Here is an 18039-nt window from a genome sequence, read left to right on the forward strand (position 1 = left end):
AGGTATCAGATTACTCTTAATTAATGTCATCGGAGAAAAAGTCTGAACTTGATTCTGTAATGTTTCGGAACCTCTTTTCTTGACTCCGACTAAATATTATGCCGATCTCTAGGCTTGTATGAAGAACCCAACAAATGTAAACTGACATGTAGTGCATTCTGCCTATCGCATCGACTATGTAGAAATTGAACTCGCTTATGTAAAAAAGCGGCGACTGTTGAAAATAGCAATGTGTATGTACATAAGCGGCGTTCATTTGTGTTCACAGTACCCCTTGTTGTAAGCAGAACGGATATCGCTAAAACACTGACTGTGTTATCCCGCTAGCATAGACCCATGCACACACGTACACGACAGCCATTTTAGGTACCATGGTCTCTCAGCTTGCGATCGACCACCAGCGCCCCTTCCCTGACCCTGCAAGCTTCCCCCATGCACCCTGACCGCCCCCCCCGCTCTCACATGCACAAGTCATGAGCCCTCCCCTATAACTCTGCCTCTGAGAATCACACCCCGCGCCTGACCAACACCTCCTTTCCCTCCATGAATACCCCTCCTTTGATGACCTCTTCCTCTGAACCTAATTGTCCACATGGACCGCTGGTCATCCCTTAGCCTGAGGATACAGTTTATTGCCCACTACTGTATGCACTCGCCTCTCTTGAAAGTAGCCACTATTGATCATGACCACCCCACCCCCTGAGATTCGATCAGGCGCACACATTCCAAAGGAATCAGCAGAACACTCAGCTGCGTGACAGCCCCCTCCTATTGTATGGAGGATAAGGGCCCCTACTGTAGCCACGTGTTGGAATATCTTCACACTTCACAATGTCTTGATTGTAATGAAGGATGTGTGTGTCATAAACCTGTGTATAAAAGACGAAGCCTCAGAGAAACTTGTTAGAGCACCTCCCGAAGACACTATGCGAGTGTCCCAAATGACATGCTCTCCTCATGAGAAATAAACCTTTTTCCTTTGTCTTCCTGCTTCCAGTGCCTGTCTCTTCATTTGGTAATTATTCAAGATAGGAACTAAGAGTCGCCCTGCACCAGCAGCCTGGGCATCGGGTGCGATGTGGGCTGACTTTTCTACATGCAGAGGTGGTTCTTCAGATGGAAGTTCTTTGAAGGAGTGCCTGTTCCTTTCTGAGTGGATTTCGGCATTAAAGATTTTTGTTTATTGTCTTTGGGTGAAGAGTGTTTGGAATCTTAGGGTGCAGAGTGTTTGGAATCGGGTTCTTTACTTTTAGCCGGTTTAGGCTGTGGAGCCTTCGGAGTGGTGAGTTTCAGCTCTGAACTTTTCGGCACGAAGGTTGTCGGCTCCGAGATTTTAGGTGAGGAGCGTTTCGGCTCCGAGGTTTTCGGCTTGGACGACTTCTGTTCAGGCTCTTTTGGTTTAGAGGGTTTCGGCTCTGAGATTTTCAGTGTGGAAGATGTCCTCGGTACCAACAACGTGGAAAGAGGCCCATGTTTGTCCCTATGTTTCGGTGCCGAAGGTGTTGGCTCAGCAACGGCCTGGGATCGGCTCGAGCCCGAGCCGGAAGGCTTGTGTTTCATAGCCGGGCGGCGGGGCATATGAAACATTTTTCACGATGTCGACCGGAACCCGAGTGTGATACCGAAGCCTTTTCCTCAGCCTGAGTGGGCACATGGGGGTCTGTACTCACAGTCCGTTGTGCCAGAGTGACATTCAGGTCTTCTTCCATGTCGAAGTCGGCTTCGGACACGGAGATCAGTTCTTCCTCTTCTTCGGCTTCTGTGGCAGGACTGTGTTCCGGTTCGTCGGCAAAGATGCCCGGTACGGAGTCACTGCCACGTTGTATCTCGTGGCGTCAAGCCCGACGATCATGGATGGTCTTCTTCGATCGGAATGATCGACATGCTTCGCAGGATGTTTCTTCATGTTCCGGGGATAGGCACAGGTTGCAGACCTCGTGCAAGTCGGTGCGTGGAAATTTAGCACGACAACCAGGACATAGCTTGAACTGAGTCCATTCCATCGACTGCTTGCATGGTCGGCACCGGTAGGCCAGACGGCCTGCCTCGAAGTTCCCGATCAAAGGTTTTCACGGTTTGGACGATACGCGACGAATAGGAAACCGCGAAGATAATACCGCCGAGGGTAGTGGATTGCGCATCAAAGGAGTGCAAAACGATACCGAACCGGAGCGCAGCAATACACATCCGAACCTGATGGCGGAGAAAATAATCTAAGGATGGAGTCGATGCCCATGCGCACGATCACCGAAAGGAGGAGTCACCTACCTCGTGACTACAAAGACTTCTTCGGAAAAAAACTAATTGCAAACATTCAAGCCCAACACCAGATGGCGATCTATGCTAACACATATGATCTACAGCTCATATGCCTCAAACATAGAGTAACACCATATTGGTTATAAATGCATCCTTGGTGAGGAAACAATCAATATAGCCTCACAGCCCCAGGAAGTGGTCTGCATGAGAGAGTAACTAATAAATGGGAACGCCACAGTTAGAATCAATAATGAAAACCCGTTGAGTAATTAAAGAATTGGTCAGTGCTATCAGCAGAGGCAGCAGTGAATGTAACCTCACAGCTCCAGGAGGTGGCCCCTTAATAAGCTAAAAGTAGCATTATCACTGTCTGCCTAAGTGAAAATCATGGGTTATCTGATGGCATAGCAAGCTAAGGCTCCAAAGTTAGAAACCCTGATGTTGACACACCTCAACATGGTTTGGGAAAACTATCATTTTGGCTAGAGGACAACCGTAATACTTTCAGCATAAGCCCTGCATCTTCCACCCTCCATTGGTTTGATTGTGGAGAGAGTGAGAAGGTAACACGGACATGTAGTTCTCATGATACTCACAAACAATTTGTGTTACGGGATGACACTTGAAAATGTATTTGTAATAAGGTGACTTAGAAAAAGAAAAGAAATGTTGTTATCGAGTCCGTGCATAAGGCACTTTCAACAGGGCAATAAGTATTTCATTTCAACAGCATATGCCCTCTACATGAAACTCACAAGTGAATTACACCTGTGAAATGTAAACTTAGAAAACAAAAATATTTAATCATTTAGGCTACTAGTTAACAGTAAAATCCGGTATTTGTATGCTGTCATTATGGTCCTCTGGTGCACCTGAAAGAAACATTTAGTCTGTGTGGAGTTCAAAGCACGTCCATAGGTTCATCTTGTGAGTGAGTCACAGAATGCGCGTATTCAAAAAGACTAAATGAGAAGTCCTTTTTAGCTAAATGAGCCATGCTGATTGATCCTATTTATAAAGGATGATTTCTTACACCAGTCTGTTTTTGTGGTGGAATTCTACACTTTGATAATGTGTTTTGAGAAGCCAGAAGGAAAGGAAAAGGTCCCTTGCATCGATTGTCACTACTGTATTGCTTTCTGCAGAGAAAAGGTTCTCAGCCAGATGAGTGTTTTCATTTCCTGAGTGGAGGGTCAATCTGATTTTGGAATATACCCCAATTCTTTAGAATTTTACCCTTGGACTGCACCCTTTTCACACCAGAGAATTTACTGGGGCTAGGACAGATGCAGAGTTAGCATAACATTGTTGAAGATTACAACTCTCACCCAGAGATCTGAACAGTGGGCTCTATGTACGATCAATGTTGGGAACATTTCAGTGATTGTTTTATGAAGAGGCACCGTACCTCGATACATACCATCCTTCATTACAACTGAGAAACCCATTGCTCTTTCTGTCGGTCTTCTTGATCTTCATTTGATCTTTAAGTGTATTAACTTAATTCAACAAGGAACTTATACTTTTAGGCCATCTGTTATTTTCTATTTCTGTTACTTTTTATATCCATGACACAGTATTGTGTCTATGGACTCTTGTTTACCATTTTTGTTGGTCTTACTTGCTGCAGGGCCCTGCATTGTTCATGAATTGTATTTTTTAGAGGGATAATAACCATGCCATCTTTTTGAAAGGTTGGGCTTTGGTTGTTTGTTGCTGACTGGTATTTGTAGGTGTGACTGGAGTGTACTAGTCAGGTTATCACCAAGCATTGTGTGTTTTGAAATGTTGTCCATTACTTAAACCAAGCATTGATATGCACTATGCAACAGAGACTGAATCATTGTTAAGCACCATAGTGGACACATATACAGAGGCCCTGGTGAAGTAGGGCTTCCATTTTTGCATTCACTGTACAAATAATTCAGTTTCGTCCTGGTGATGGTCTGTGAGAACATTGGGGTTCTCATGTCACTTTATACCAGTACAAATATTCACAATTATTGTCCCACTGAAACATGGTCACCTAATTTTGTTTCCTATAAGACTTCAATTGTGCCAATTTGTAGTAAAGTACCTATTTAAAGTTCACACCTGGTATTTAAAAGCTGCTGTATCATATCACTTGCGAACACTGCTTTGACGAAGAGAGTTCATAAGAGGAAGGTTGAACTACAAAACTTACAAGAGGGTATCATTGGAGATAATCACCTTGTTGTTGGTAAGATTGGGACACAGAAGAGGTTAGGGAGCACTTGATCTAGCAACAGTTTAGCAGTATCGGACTGCAGCTTTCAAATGTGTCGATGAAGCACTCTTCCTTCCTCTGAAAGCTGCCATGCATACGTGTCCTCATCATAATGGGCGTTTCTTGCAATGGAGGGCAGAGGCAATGTCATCTACTCACTGAATGCACCCTTTATGATATATGTGGACCTGTATGCCAAGGCTGCACTATTCTTTTGAGTGATCAAAGGTAGAAGGGACCTGACATATCTGTGGATGAGGTATGCAAGTTTAGTGTTCAGCTAATGCCACACGTTACTTTATTCCCTCCTGATTATTCCATATCATCATGGAAACTAGTGGTTTTTGATATTAACATTAAACAGTTTTAACTCTCCTCTAAAAGGTGAGAAGGATGGATACTGAGTGCTTAACCAGCCAATCTGTATGGCAGTCAAGGCACTCTACTGTGGAGATGGGAATACTTCTCTATCTCTACGGTTGTTTTGGCATTCCGAGAAGTAGTGATACGTTTCCAGAAGTATGTGTAATAAGCACCAGCCCTTCACTCACTTAACCTTCCATAGTATTACATAGAAAGGTCATGTTAGCTGCCTTTAAAAGAACAGGTCTACAACAGACAGAAGTGTATCCTTTAGAAGCGAGTAACATAATAAAGACAAGAAAAGAGAAACAATAGGTTTCACAAATGTCTTGCTGTTTTAATATTGCTTTTCATATTGATGTGATTCTGAATAAAGTTTGATTGCTCACCTGAAATACTGTTAATGCGTGCTCTCTTTCTACATTCCTGGACATCAAGGGGGTAAGTCTCTCCCTCTTCGTTAATGCCAATTGAGCTCATCAGTGTAGAATCTTCAGGTCCTGCCATGAAAACACAGGGATTTTCCCAGTGAGGAACAATCTCTCACCAGGATAGCACCAAAACAGTCTTTTCGCTCTAATGAAATGCAGACTTTTGTAGAACACGAAACAGGTGGGGACTAGTTGTAATGGAAACCGTTTGGCTTTCTCAGACTCCATCCTCCAGTCATTACTGTACCTTAACATCAGTGCTTGATCTAGCTCTTACGCTGTCTCTCTGTGTGACTGTTTCACTTCTTAAATTTAGATGCTTCTCTCGTGTTTGTGGTTCTGAATGCTTATGCTTTCTCTCTTAAACACAAACACACTCTCTTTCTCCAACTTCTTTGCCTGTTTCTCATGTCTAAGCCTATGCATTTTCTCCTTGCCTCTTTGCTGCTCCATTCTGAATTCACCCACTCTTCCTCATTCCCTTCAACTCTCCTTCATCGTGGACTCATTGCTTTTCTGTTAGAAAGCCCAAGATCCTGCCCCAAATATGTAAACACATAAAATATTCCGTAGAACCTATCACCCGTTATACCAAGACCTTGTGAATTGTCCACCAGTACAATGATGCAGGCTTCATCATTGTCTAAAATGTGGAGACCTCATGTACTATATGAAAGATTACAATCTCAGAACTTGAACGTGGGAAAGAGCCTAATTATCACTCACATAGAATGGATATAATCATCACAATAACATCAGGTGAATGGTGAGAAGTATTATTTGGGTAGAAAGAGGACAGCTTAAACAACCACTCTACTCCAGGTTCTCAAGCTCAGTAATCCCACCAACCGCCCATCCATGGAACCCCGGCACAGAACATAGAAGTAAGAATACAAGAAGGAATGCAATCGTGTTAAAAGTAATGATGAATACAATAGTTGTGCTGTGTGTGTTTTAAGTTCTTATATTATGCTTTTGCATTGCCCAAGAACAAATACTAGAAATGGGGCTACAGTTGCTCAGATTGCTGCATTCTAGTGATAATTTTTACATACGGTAGGACTTGTCCAGAGCATCAGAGAAGGCACTTGGGCTGAGTAAGGAGTTAATAATGGTGATTTACACTAGGCCAAATGTATCAAACCATGATTTGAGTAGAGTGATGGATGTAGTGTTAGGGCTCCATGCATTTGCCAATCCTGGATAAATTGCTGATTTTTTGCTGCATGTCCAGAACTCATGAGTAGGATGGATAGAGGACTATTTTGGCTATAATTTCGAGTAAGCTCACTGTCTCGGTTTTGCCAGCAAAGCATATCTAATCAGGTTGTGTGGCGGTTGGAGTTATGAACAGTTCTTTAATCAAATGACAGCATAAACAACTGTAACTTAAGAAATTTCGATTTTGCAAAGAGAATTATGATTCCTGTATTTTTTGGTTTTAATTTTGTAGGGTATCAGTTATGTGCCGGAGTTGGAAAGGGATTCGATTTTTTTCTATTTTATATGTAACATATTGTTGTATAGCGTTTTAGGATCCGAGCGAAATTTATCGATTCATGCCATCATTAAGGTATAATTCAGATTGCCCTTAAATAGGCATAGAAATCATAACCATATTTAGACATAACCCATGCAGTTAAAATACAGGCATGGCTACTTCCACTCGTTCCAAAAAGCCACAATGATTTCTTGGAAAACTCAGCTTCTGCAGTCAGGGACATCCCCTTGCTTGAATATTGATTTGTCCAAGAATTCATGGAGTTTTCAAAGAACTACCATTCCCTTGGGGTTCTTTGATGACGTTATTATGTCAGAGTTTAGGTCAAACTAGGCACCTTCCAGGTATAAATATGCCTACACTTGCCCTAGTAAACACATGGTGGTTCGGAGCAGTTCGACTATCTACTTGCCTGACGCAGCTCTTTACAGCAAGTGCCGAAGGAAGCCGAACCTCCAGCTGACGCACTGATCAAGAGGCTGCATTTCTCCTGGCGAGAATCCAGCTCCAGTGTTTCCAAGTGGGGTGTTGGGAAATCGAGTACGAGACAGAGATACCAGACCTCCGTCATTCTAAAACCAAGGTACGGAGCTGATAAGACCCTAGGAGAAATCTTGGTTTGATTCTTGGCAAAGAAAAACTAAACCTATGCTACACCTCACTTACTTCTTCCCGCGTACTAGACTTAGGTTAAGTACATTGCGGTAGGCGTATTTTAGAAGCTCCAGTTGAGTTCTTTTTAGCCTTTGTTATTTATGTATGTATTTATCTATGGTTTAGAAACCATACAATGCTTTTATAGTATTATTTCGTAATACTCTTCTTACTGTATGCATTATACTTTGAAACCAGTATTACGATTGTAGCAGTTCACTTTACTTGCATGAGAAAGAAGACTGTTCAATAAACCCTTTTATTGAAAACGCCCAACTATCCATTTCTCTGCACCTCTGATGAAATGAAGCATGCACGATTGATTGAGTAAAATATCTATCTATTGTTTCCACGACTCTGAAGATCAGTTTTATTATTGAGGAACCAAAGTTGTCATGTTTATGCGGTTGTCAGAAAATAATCCCTTCTTGTTTATTCAAGAACGTTTCTAGTGACCTCTGAGCTAGCTGGCACTCACAATTAAGTCTAATATACTCGATAGAGACCTAGTCGACATAAGTCCTACGTCAAATCTATAGGATAAATTATTCCAATGCGCAGAGCCTATTGGGAATATAGGAACTACACTACTATATGTCTGAGAGTTTAAGTCTGAAGTACATTTGGATAATGGCATTTTTGGAGATATTACACAGATAAAGCAGAAGCTTTATATGGAGTTTGAATGGTTGAAATGATGATTCAGTTTACTAAATAGTTGAGGGTCTTTGACAGTAGGCCTAGCAATGATAGGGAACTAACTGGAGTTTGACATCAAACAACATGAATTGGATTGTCCTTGGCAGATGCTGTTTCACCGCAAAGGGTATTAGGTGTGACCTGATGATTTAGTCATGAATCGTGATCACTATGGCCCAAGTTCAAAGTATGTCGGGATAGTGGGTAGTATCCATCCCATCCAGTAAATGCAGAAACTCCATGGTGAAATATTTACCGAGAGTGGTAACTGCATTATATTACACGTTTGATAAGGTAAAATGAGACATAAGAGGTCGATTAGGTACATAATGCACTAAAAGCTACATGTTTTGGCTTTATCACATACATTTTCTCCGATGAATTTTGGCGGGTTTAATTTAGCGAAATTTGTAAGGGTAAAAAATACAGACAAAGTGTGACCATTAGTTTACAGCGCCCTTTTGTTCAGTGATCAGAATTCATCTTCATACTCTGAATCAGAGCCAGAGTCTCATATAAACTGCATATGGGTGAATTCCTAGATGTCTTAAGTTAACCTTCAGATTACAAGTGGTGCACTTACATTCCACATGTGCTTTATATTCCTTTGTATAAGTTGCCTTTTCTCTATTCACTGTGGTAATAACTAACTCTAATTGTGTTATACTGAGTCAATATTCTTGCATCCAAAATCAACATTTTGAAAAATCTAGAATGTCATTAAAAAAAAGTGGTCTACTTGAAAGCGTAACTTCAAGCAGAGAGCAGACAAGAGTTAGATTTAGAGCTTTTAATCACTGTTCAATATCAATAAACTAACAGTGCATAAACATTTGTAAAATTAACTTGTTGCAATGCTCTTTACAGTCACAACTGACCGTAAATTGTTTGTAACCTACCCGAGGTGTGACTGATGTTGCTTTCTTCCCTTTCTGTGTTGGGAATATTGCTCAACCGTGCCTCTTCTTCAACACTGTGATATGGGTAACCTATTTTAGAAAGTAAAATCAGTTGTACTTAACATTGTATTTAGTTGTAGAAAACTGAAATGTTGACTAAAATCCAAAATGCAATTATATTGCAGCTGTGTATAGACTACACTTCAATTTTGGCAACACTCGCACGATAAAGTGACACAACAGTGTGTTAGTCACAGTAATCAGACCTGGGCACAAAACAAACTATAGATCATTGCTGTGTACTCTCAGTAAGGACATAGGGGTCCATTAGGATGGCGGTGGGACAAAGTCCGTTCGCCATCCTGTCGGGGGTAGGTACCGTCCGCCACAAGGGCGGAGGAACCATGCCCCCAATTAGGATGCACCCGCCCCAGTGGAGGGTGCATCCCGCATTTTTAACATTGCGGTGGCCGGTGCTTAAAGCACCGGCCGCCGCAATGTGAAAAATGCTTGTTGTGCGTTTCACAGCACAACATGACAGGCACCGCGCGGTGCCTGCCATGTTGTGCTGTGAAACGGAGGGGGGTACCATAGGTACCCCTCATGTGCAACCCCCACCCCACCCTTCCCCCTGGGGGCCCGCAACGGGCCCCCAAAGCAGGATCCGTATGCCTTTTCGTGGCGGCATTGCCGCCATGGAAAGGCATTCCTCCCAGGCCATCCTAATATGGCTGGCGGTGTCTGATAGATACCGCCACCATATCAGGCCTTTTCCGCTGGGGTCGCAAGGCGACCGTGTCGGAAAAGCAACAGACGGTTTTCCCCTCCGCCACGGTCCCCCTGCCATTGTAATATGGCGGGGGGAAGAAAGGTGGCGGACGGGCAAGGATGGCGGATGGATCGCCACGCCTGCATGGCGGTGGCGCTCCATCCGCCATCCTAATGGACCCCATAGTTAGCTATCGTTCAGGCTACATATCAGTTTCCTGAAGATAGGTTAATGGCCACTCTAATGCATATGTGGCTCTTGAAGCTGTATTCTCTTCAGATTTTGTAACTCTATATTGCTCCTAACAAATTTCAATGCATGTGATACACTGTGTATATGTGTTTTACAAAAATGATATGTTACCTGCATGAGCATCTACAAATTACATGATCATTCCTTTGTTGACTAGTTCATCTAAGGCAAAACAATGTAAAATCTTCATCCCACCATTTATAAATCTTTAAGAGACACTAGATTTTTATCTATTTATTTATTTATTGATTTTACTAAAACATAAGCATAGCTAGTTCAAGAAACACTGCATACAGGATTCAGATCAAGAAGTCACAATGTAAAGATATATCTAAGGGGAAATGGGGAATAGCAAAAAAGTGTAGACTTACATCTAGGTACAGGAGTAGATTTACACACGAGTAAATCTGCAAGTGTAAGTTTAGCCTTGTGATTAGGCCCATCATTGTTTCTCAAGTGGCCATGGTGTAGCAGAAGCAGTGGAGCTAGTTGGAGGCACATGTATCCTGGCCTGAAACGCATGTATTCAATTGTGTAAAATACACATGTGTGCTCTAGCATCTCATTGCTTCCTGGCAATGTTTGTCACCCCAAACCCCCATTGACTCATACTTGCATTTGCCCACTCGCTCATCCACAATAAGACATAAAAAAACTCAGTATTCTATGAAAGGCTCTTTCACTTATAATCCAAGCCTTTCTTAATGCGTGTTTTTCTCATGTTATTGGTATACATTGTTTTTGATTAATTGGTAAGTTACAAAAAATAGTATTGCGATTAGTATATTTCCACGTTTATTTAACCGATGAATGTAACTTTCACTTTGATGTCACTTAGGCTTTAGAGTGTTAAATGATCTAATAAAATCAAACAGTACATTACCCTGAAAAAATGACAAATGTACTGCAAGCAGCCATACACGAAAAAGATATATTTTTAAACTACCCATACCGTCACTATATATAGCTCCTGGCCTACCTGTCATGTTTGACTAGAATGAGAGACACTCAAAAGAAGACAACATTTCTTCATTTTCCATTTGTATTTATGTATTAAATCGGTAGGAAATGAAAACTGGGATCCTTGATCCTGATCACTTTTAGAAACTGAATGAATTATGCAATAAGATCATCCGTCATCTTTTCACTGTAACTCAAAGCCTAAATAAAAAGGAAAGTGGGCTAAGAAAAAGGGGGGTCCCAAATCGGTTTTCCCCAGGCAGTTTCCCATAGGGATTTTAGACACAACTACAATCTGAACGGAATTATACTAAATTTGGCAGACGCTGGGTCTTGGTCCAGAAAGAGTGCTTTGTGTAATTTGGTGTAAATCCGTTCAGTTGTTTTGGAGTTGTTAAAGTAAAACGATCCACGTATATCTTGAGCCATGGATCTGCCATAGATTAGCAATACTGTGATTGGCTGGCTGCAACCTGAGAAGATAGTTGCACTTGATATTTTGTGCGAGGACACATCCTTGGGAGGGACAATAAAATGTAAAAGTGATAGAATGGTAGCGGTATCCTGCCCTTGGGACTGATGGAGGGGTCTGTGAGGGGCCCCTGATGGGCAAGAAATTACCCAAAAACATCCGCAGATTCTCACACAATTACTCACACACCCCTTCACAGACCCACAAAACCACTCACAGACCCAAAGTCAAAAGAACTTTATTCGAATGTTCATAGTAACATCCATAAAAGTACATTCCAGTAAATTTACAATTAACACATAAAATTCATATATTACTAAGAATCACTTAAAGTGAAAAGATCACAGGCAGAATATACAGTAAAAATGTATAAATATATATGATTGGTATAAAAGTAATTCTCTCAACACAACGCGATTACCCCTCCATACTTGCCCTAAATTTGATTGCAAGTTTTAAAAAGCTACATACAAATAAAATGCAATCTCGGCTTAGTAATTGAAGGTAATAAAGAGCTGGGCGGATTTGTGCAAAATTCAGTTGTTTGAGGATTGGTTTTAAATATAATTTCCTTGGTACAAGGTAAAATGGGCAGATAAATAAAAAGTGTGCCAAATCTTGCGGAGACTTTTCGTCGCAGCCGCAAGGTGGCACTCACAGACCCACACAACCCCTTACTCACCCACTCACACAACCTCTTACATACCCATACAACCACGCATTCATTCACACACCCATACAGCCACTCACATGCCTATTCACAGACCCACAAAACCACTCACAGACCCACACACCCACTCACACACCCACTTACACACCCACACAACCACTCAGACCTTTACAGCTACTCATACACCTACTCACAGACCCACAAAATCACTCCCACCCACACAGCTACACACACACTTACTCTAACATCCACACAACCACACACTACCTCTTACACACTCCTACAACGACTCTCACAACCATTCATACACCCCTACTCAAACAACCACAGAGCCACACACACACACACACATACACACACACACACGTATACACCCACACACCCATATAGCCACTTACACACCCAAAGAGGAACTCACACACAGACAGTAATACACTAAAGAAATTGCAATAGCATATGTTTGTATTAAATGTGTTCTTGTTTTAGAATTGAATGTCCGCAATATAACCAGAAGACTCCCTATTTATCTGAGGATTTGCGACAGATCTCAGGATCCATAAAGTTAATTTACAAACAAAAGAAAGATTTGCATTTAAAGAAAGACTACATAAGTACCCATAACTTAATTTTAAAATGTTTCATTCTAAAATATATAATAAGAATGAATGTGTGAATAAAATGAGTTTATGAATTTGTGAAAATGTGTATTAGTAAATTGAAATTATGGGTCAAATCGTAGCACAATTTATATTATAAAAAAAGTGAAATTAAATATAAAACCAAATGTTACAGCGATGTTATAGTTATGAAATAGCATTAAAAATGTAGAAAGTCACTGAAAACACCAAAGGTTACAGAGACATTATAGTAAGGAAATAGATTTTTTTTTTAAAACATAAAAATTCACTGAAAAAAACAAAGGTTACAGGGACGTCATAGTTAGGTTCAGATTTTACATACACACAAAACTATAGAAATTCAGCAGTTATAGTTATCTCAAGTAACTATAACTCGTGACATTGCCACGCACTACTTATTAACCCACATATGACATCACTTATGACATCTTCTATGACATCATTGATCATATGACTGCAACATTGCAGTGAAATTATTGATGAGAAAACTGTGCATGTCGGGAGTGTGTGTTATAGTTTATTTATCTTAGGGCACAAGTTATAATTACTTGAGATAACCAAAACTGCTGAATTTCTGTGGTTTTGTGTGTAAATCTAAACCCAACTATAACATATCTATAACCTTTGTTTTTTCGGTGAATATATATGTGACTATGTGATAATCCAATATAAATGGAGTTATTTTAAGTAAGGCTGATTTACTGACTTTGTCAAAGGGCCTCAAAACCAAAAGATACAGCGTTGGTATGTTGGCTTTATCAAGGGGTGAGCATGCCAACATATACAAAGCAGGCCTATCATCTTTGTAAAATAAAATCACCAATAATTATAATCAAATATAAATTTCATTAATTCACACAAAAGTGAACGTCTTAAAAAAAGTTTAAGGTTTATTAAAAAAAGAACTAACTTGTCTCTGATTCTATATTTTAAAAAATGTCAGTCCAGAAAATTCATTCATAACCACGAGAGGGCCCTGCACTCCAGCTGAAGAGCACAGAGCTCCAGCTAGGACACCTTTAGAAAAATATGGTAAGCTCTCCTGGGCTCATGAAATTAATCACTCAGGAGACTTACTGTTTTAAAAAAAAAAGAATTGTTGGGAGGCTGCTGGATGTCCTACAATGCCCCCCTCCCCGAGCCCTCAACATTAGAAAAATGGTTGGTAGTGCCACTGCCCCTTCTAGGAGCACCACCAGGATAGAAAACATTTAAATAAAAAGCCCTCACAGGGCATAATGGGGCGCTCCATGCTGGAGCAGGGAATGGTTATGTTTTCACATAACGAACTGAATTGTTCATCATACACCCTTTTATACAAAATGTATTTCTCAGTCTTGATTAAGAAAATTGCCTACATCTGGCATAACTATTAGTTTCTCCATTAAGTTTGTGTATTGTATTAAGACATGAAATCAAACCTACGGGTTCTGTGTACTAACGATGAGTATTTACTTTATGTTTATGCTGGATAGCAGTTGGGTATAATATGGCTCTATTAGCCGATAGCAAAATGATGAGTGGAATATTCTCAGAGAATTTAGTCATAATAATTTCTTGCTGAATACACCTGTGAACATCTGTTAAGTATTTTTCCATGTTCATGTGTGACCATGTGGTATGAACTGTAAATATTCATTTCATCTAAGATGGTGACCAATAATACGGCTGCAACAGCCAAAGCACTTTGTCCTTGCTTGTCTTGTATCAGCAGTAATAAACAACTTTCATTTGCAAGCAATGACTGCAGTGCCTTTGTATCTCTTTGATGAAATCCTGAATGTAATGGTTCTCAGAGAGATAGACACATATATATATTATACAGTTCCTGTGCATGGCCTTGTGTGGCACTCTACTTTCTTCAAGGTTGTGCGGGAGTGCATTTCCAACTGTTTTGACAAATTTAGGGTTGTAGTACCTTAAGGAGTCTGTGTCTGTGTGTGTGTTTGTATTAGCCTGTCCCTCCTTAACCCTTGATTACATTTCCCTAAGCCTCCCCGATTAGGAGTAGATGTTCCCAATCACTCCACCACACCCCTGGTCCTTCCCATGTTTACTACTTCATTGTATACTTACGTGTGCAGCAATCTCAACCACTTTGGTGGAAATCTCTGCACAGAAAAGCGAGGAGAGGTGGAGGTCTATGCCCATACGATTGTAGACAGCATTTTGTAGTATGTGAGTAGTACTGCTGTACAACTTTACATACTACAAAATGCATTTTGTAAATAGGCCGCTAAATGTGAGTTGACCTACAGTATGTACAGTGACATCGGAGTGTCCTCAATTTGTGTAATAGCACCCTACATTTGACCCAATCGCCCAACAGTGCCAAAGTGAACCGAGTTAAGTCTTGTCTGCCTTGGTGATTAATAGATATGTGGGGTCTAGAAGGAAGACTGAGAAGGGAAGAGGTTTGCATAGGCATGGGCTAAAGAAAACCGGATGAATTAAGCCACTAACAAGCAAGGACAGGAAAGTTCATAAAGAAAACGTTTAATTTCCTGGAAACACTCAAAACTAGCTCAAGCTAAATAATATAAAATGGATTCACTGTTACTGGTAGTACTCTCATACTGTAAAATGCTTGGATTGATCTGCAGTTCTGAAATCTGCAGTCTCTGGCTCCAACGCATGATCTAAGACAGAAAAGAACTCAAAATATCTGTCACAAAGGGCAAACTTAATATACATTTACATAGATCATTTATAAAATAATATTTTCACCAAGAAAATGATAAATTAGTGCCCAGCATAAGAGCCAAACAAGAATGTTTCACAAGAAAATGGAAAAATATTATTCAGGATAAGGTCCAAACAAAACGTTTGCAACAGAGAGGTACATTTAGAAGAAAACGATCTGGAAGGGGAACAAGAATATTTTTACTGAAGTTCAAAGAAGAAACTGAATAGTGCTTTTTTCATGGACTAATGAGGTTGCCCGTTTCCTGGACATTTACTAACCCTGGACATTACTTACTGAAAATAGGAGTAAGATAATAAAGAAGACAGTGCCATGATGTAGGGAAGAGATTTCATCTCCATACCTGATCCCAGAAGAGATTTCATCTCCATGCCTGATTCCAGATACACTGGAGTGCTTGTTTAAACTAATGAGATAGGATCTTCTTACTTACTTTTGTCACTTGTGATGCTTTCTCTTCTAAAAGGATACAGACAATCCATGGAGAATGACTCCCCTTCTCTTTTAATGTTGCTTGATGTTGCGGTTGATCCTGGAAGCACGCCTGCTATTATAAAAACAAAAAACAATTAACGTTCACTGTGTATTTGATTGAAAAAAAAATAGTATCCTTTAACAACTTTACAAAAATACACATTTTAATCATTGTTTTGAAAATTCAAACACAACCATTTTAATGTACAATACATGGGGAGCTACAGAGGTTGAGCTTTGTGTGCACTGCCTTGCAGAGCTTTCTTCTGTTCTAGCATCTTCTGCATTTTACATCATGTGAGTATAATTTCAAGGCAGCCACTAGGCTAAAGTGTTGCCTAAGAAAATGCAAGCACTGTAGTTCAACAAATTGAATATCAACATGACTGATTGGTCGGACTCTGCTTTTACTGCCTGTAATGTCTCAAAGACCCACATTGCAAATCAGTCTAGTTAATGCCTATATAAATTCTTACACATTTATATGCCATTTTCACAATTAAGCTTTGACTTCAGTTTATACTTGCTCCGTCAAAAATTAAATTTCAAGAATGTTTCCTAGTAAAACGTCATTGCAGGCAAGTACTGATCATCCGTACTTTGCACTACTAAGATCAATTAATTTTACGGAAGGAATATTGGAGAACACTCTAACTGCACCAATAGAACCTTGCTTCATTAATTTACATAGATACAGATGCAAGGAATACACCAAAATTTGGGACCATTGGCCTTCAATTTGTATGGTTTGTCTAATTACATCAAATGTATTCACAATAGGGCCTAACACAAGTATAACTAGATTTTGGGGAACAAATGAGTATCAAAGGCCTATCCTGTAGTGCAAAACAGAAAAAAAGTCTGGATTCTGTTTCCGATATTTTACATTGAAAACTCGGCCTTATTTCTGCCAGAGTTATTCATGTTCTTCAAAGGACTATAACCATTGCGTTGACATGGATCTATTTGTTGGGAAAAAGGTGAGTATGACCTTTCACAGGTGATCAGCAACAAGTTATATTTATGAACTGTGATGTGTCGGAGAACGATCTTCAATGCAATTACGTAAATATAATTTCTTGTAAGAGTTTTCTTTTGGGAAAGAGTGCAATTATGAGTGATCCCATATTCCAAAAAATAGATATGTTTTTGCAGTGATGTTACCTTACACCTATTCAGTGCCGTGCAATGTGTATCCATACACTGATTGCATAGCTAATCCACGCAGAAGAAATGAGATGCACAGTATTTTGAAAGGGAAAAGATACAGATTTAGTCCAAGAGTGGTGTATCACAAGGTAACGTGAATGAACTAATATATTAACAGGAACTTGGTGGAATGATAAGAATAATTATATAGTGTAATATGTTTTTTTCTCTTTTATTAAAAGTATGCGAGTAGTTTCCACGAGCTCGTATGAAAGCCACTCGTAATAATTGTGACAGAGAGCTCAACAGCTATTGGAAAGATGTGTTCTGGGGTAATCTACCAGTTGTATTTGAAATGTATGTGAACTCATAGTATGGAAAGCTCCTGCATTCAGTTTGTTAAACTTCAATACTAAAATGCCCTGATGGGTATTTTTAGGCTAATGACTTATTCTTTTCTAACAGTATGTGCTTCAACTGCTATTTAATTTGTATTCATCGCATTGAGCATTTTGAATTGATAAAAACAATTTAAGGTTGGAATAGATTAAAGCCAGGCGGTGTCCTTCTGGCCCTAGTTGCAGAGGCAATATGTACCCCAAAATACATCAAGGTCATCCGTCCATCATTGTGAGTACTTGTCCTTTTGAGGTTTCCCATGCAAAAAGTGCACCAATAATGTCCCTCTCTGCAAGGCCAGTGCTGAATGCAATATATTGTTCATCACATGCCTTCAATAACTCCCCATGCCAGTTAGTCTAAAAACTTGTACTGTTTAAAAGTAATTTTAGGGGATTTCGGCTTATGTAGTTCAGGCTCTCATGGGAAAACAACGCTACCTTTTTCTTTTGTCCTACACCTAAAGGATCATGCTCTGAAGCTCTTACTTCTCAAAGA

At 40.2% G+C, this 18039-nt stretch overlaps 1 protein-coding gene across 2 annotated transcripts in view; it reads right to left on the minus strand.

Annotated features, from left to right (window-relative positions):
* The window catches only part of LOC144755272 (uncharacterized), a 159442-nt gene that overhangs the window by 50571 nt on the left and 90832 nt on the right, over positions 1-18039 (minus strand). Inside the window, exons 5-7 of one of the 2 annotated variants that reach the window (XM_078644039.1) lie at positions 15953-16066; positions 9055-9144; positions 5260-5370 (exon numbers count right to left, since the gene is read on the minus strand). In XM_078644039.1, the coding sequence (XP_078500165.1) occupies positions 5260-5370; positions 9055-9144; positions 15953-16066 (315 nt within the window). The remainder of the gene's footprint in view (positions 1-5259; positions 5371-9054; positions 9145-15952; positions 16067-18039) is intronic. The other variant, XM_078644040.1, reaches the window with a different exon arrangement.

The sequence above is a fragment of the Lissotriton helveticus genome, chromosome 5_1 (assembly GCF_964261635.1).
Source record: "Lissotriton helveticus chromosome 5_1, aLisHel1.1, whole genome shotgun sequence".
Taxonomy (NCBI): Eukaryota; Metazoa; Chordata; class Amphibia; order Caudata; family Salamandridae; genus Lissotriton; species Lissotriton helveticus.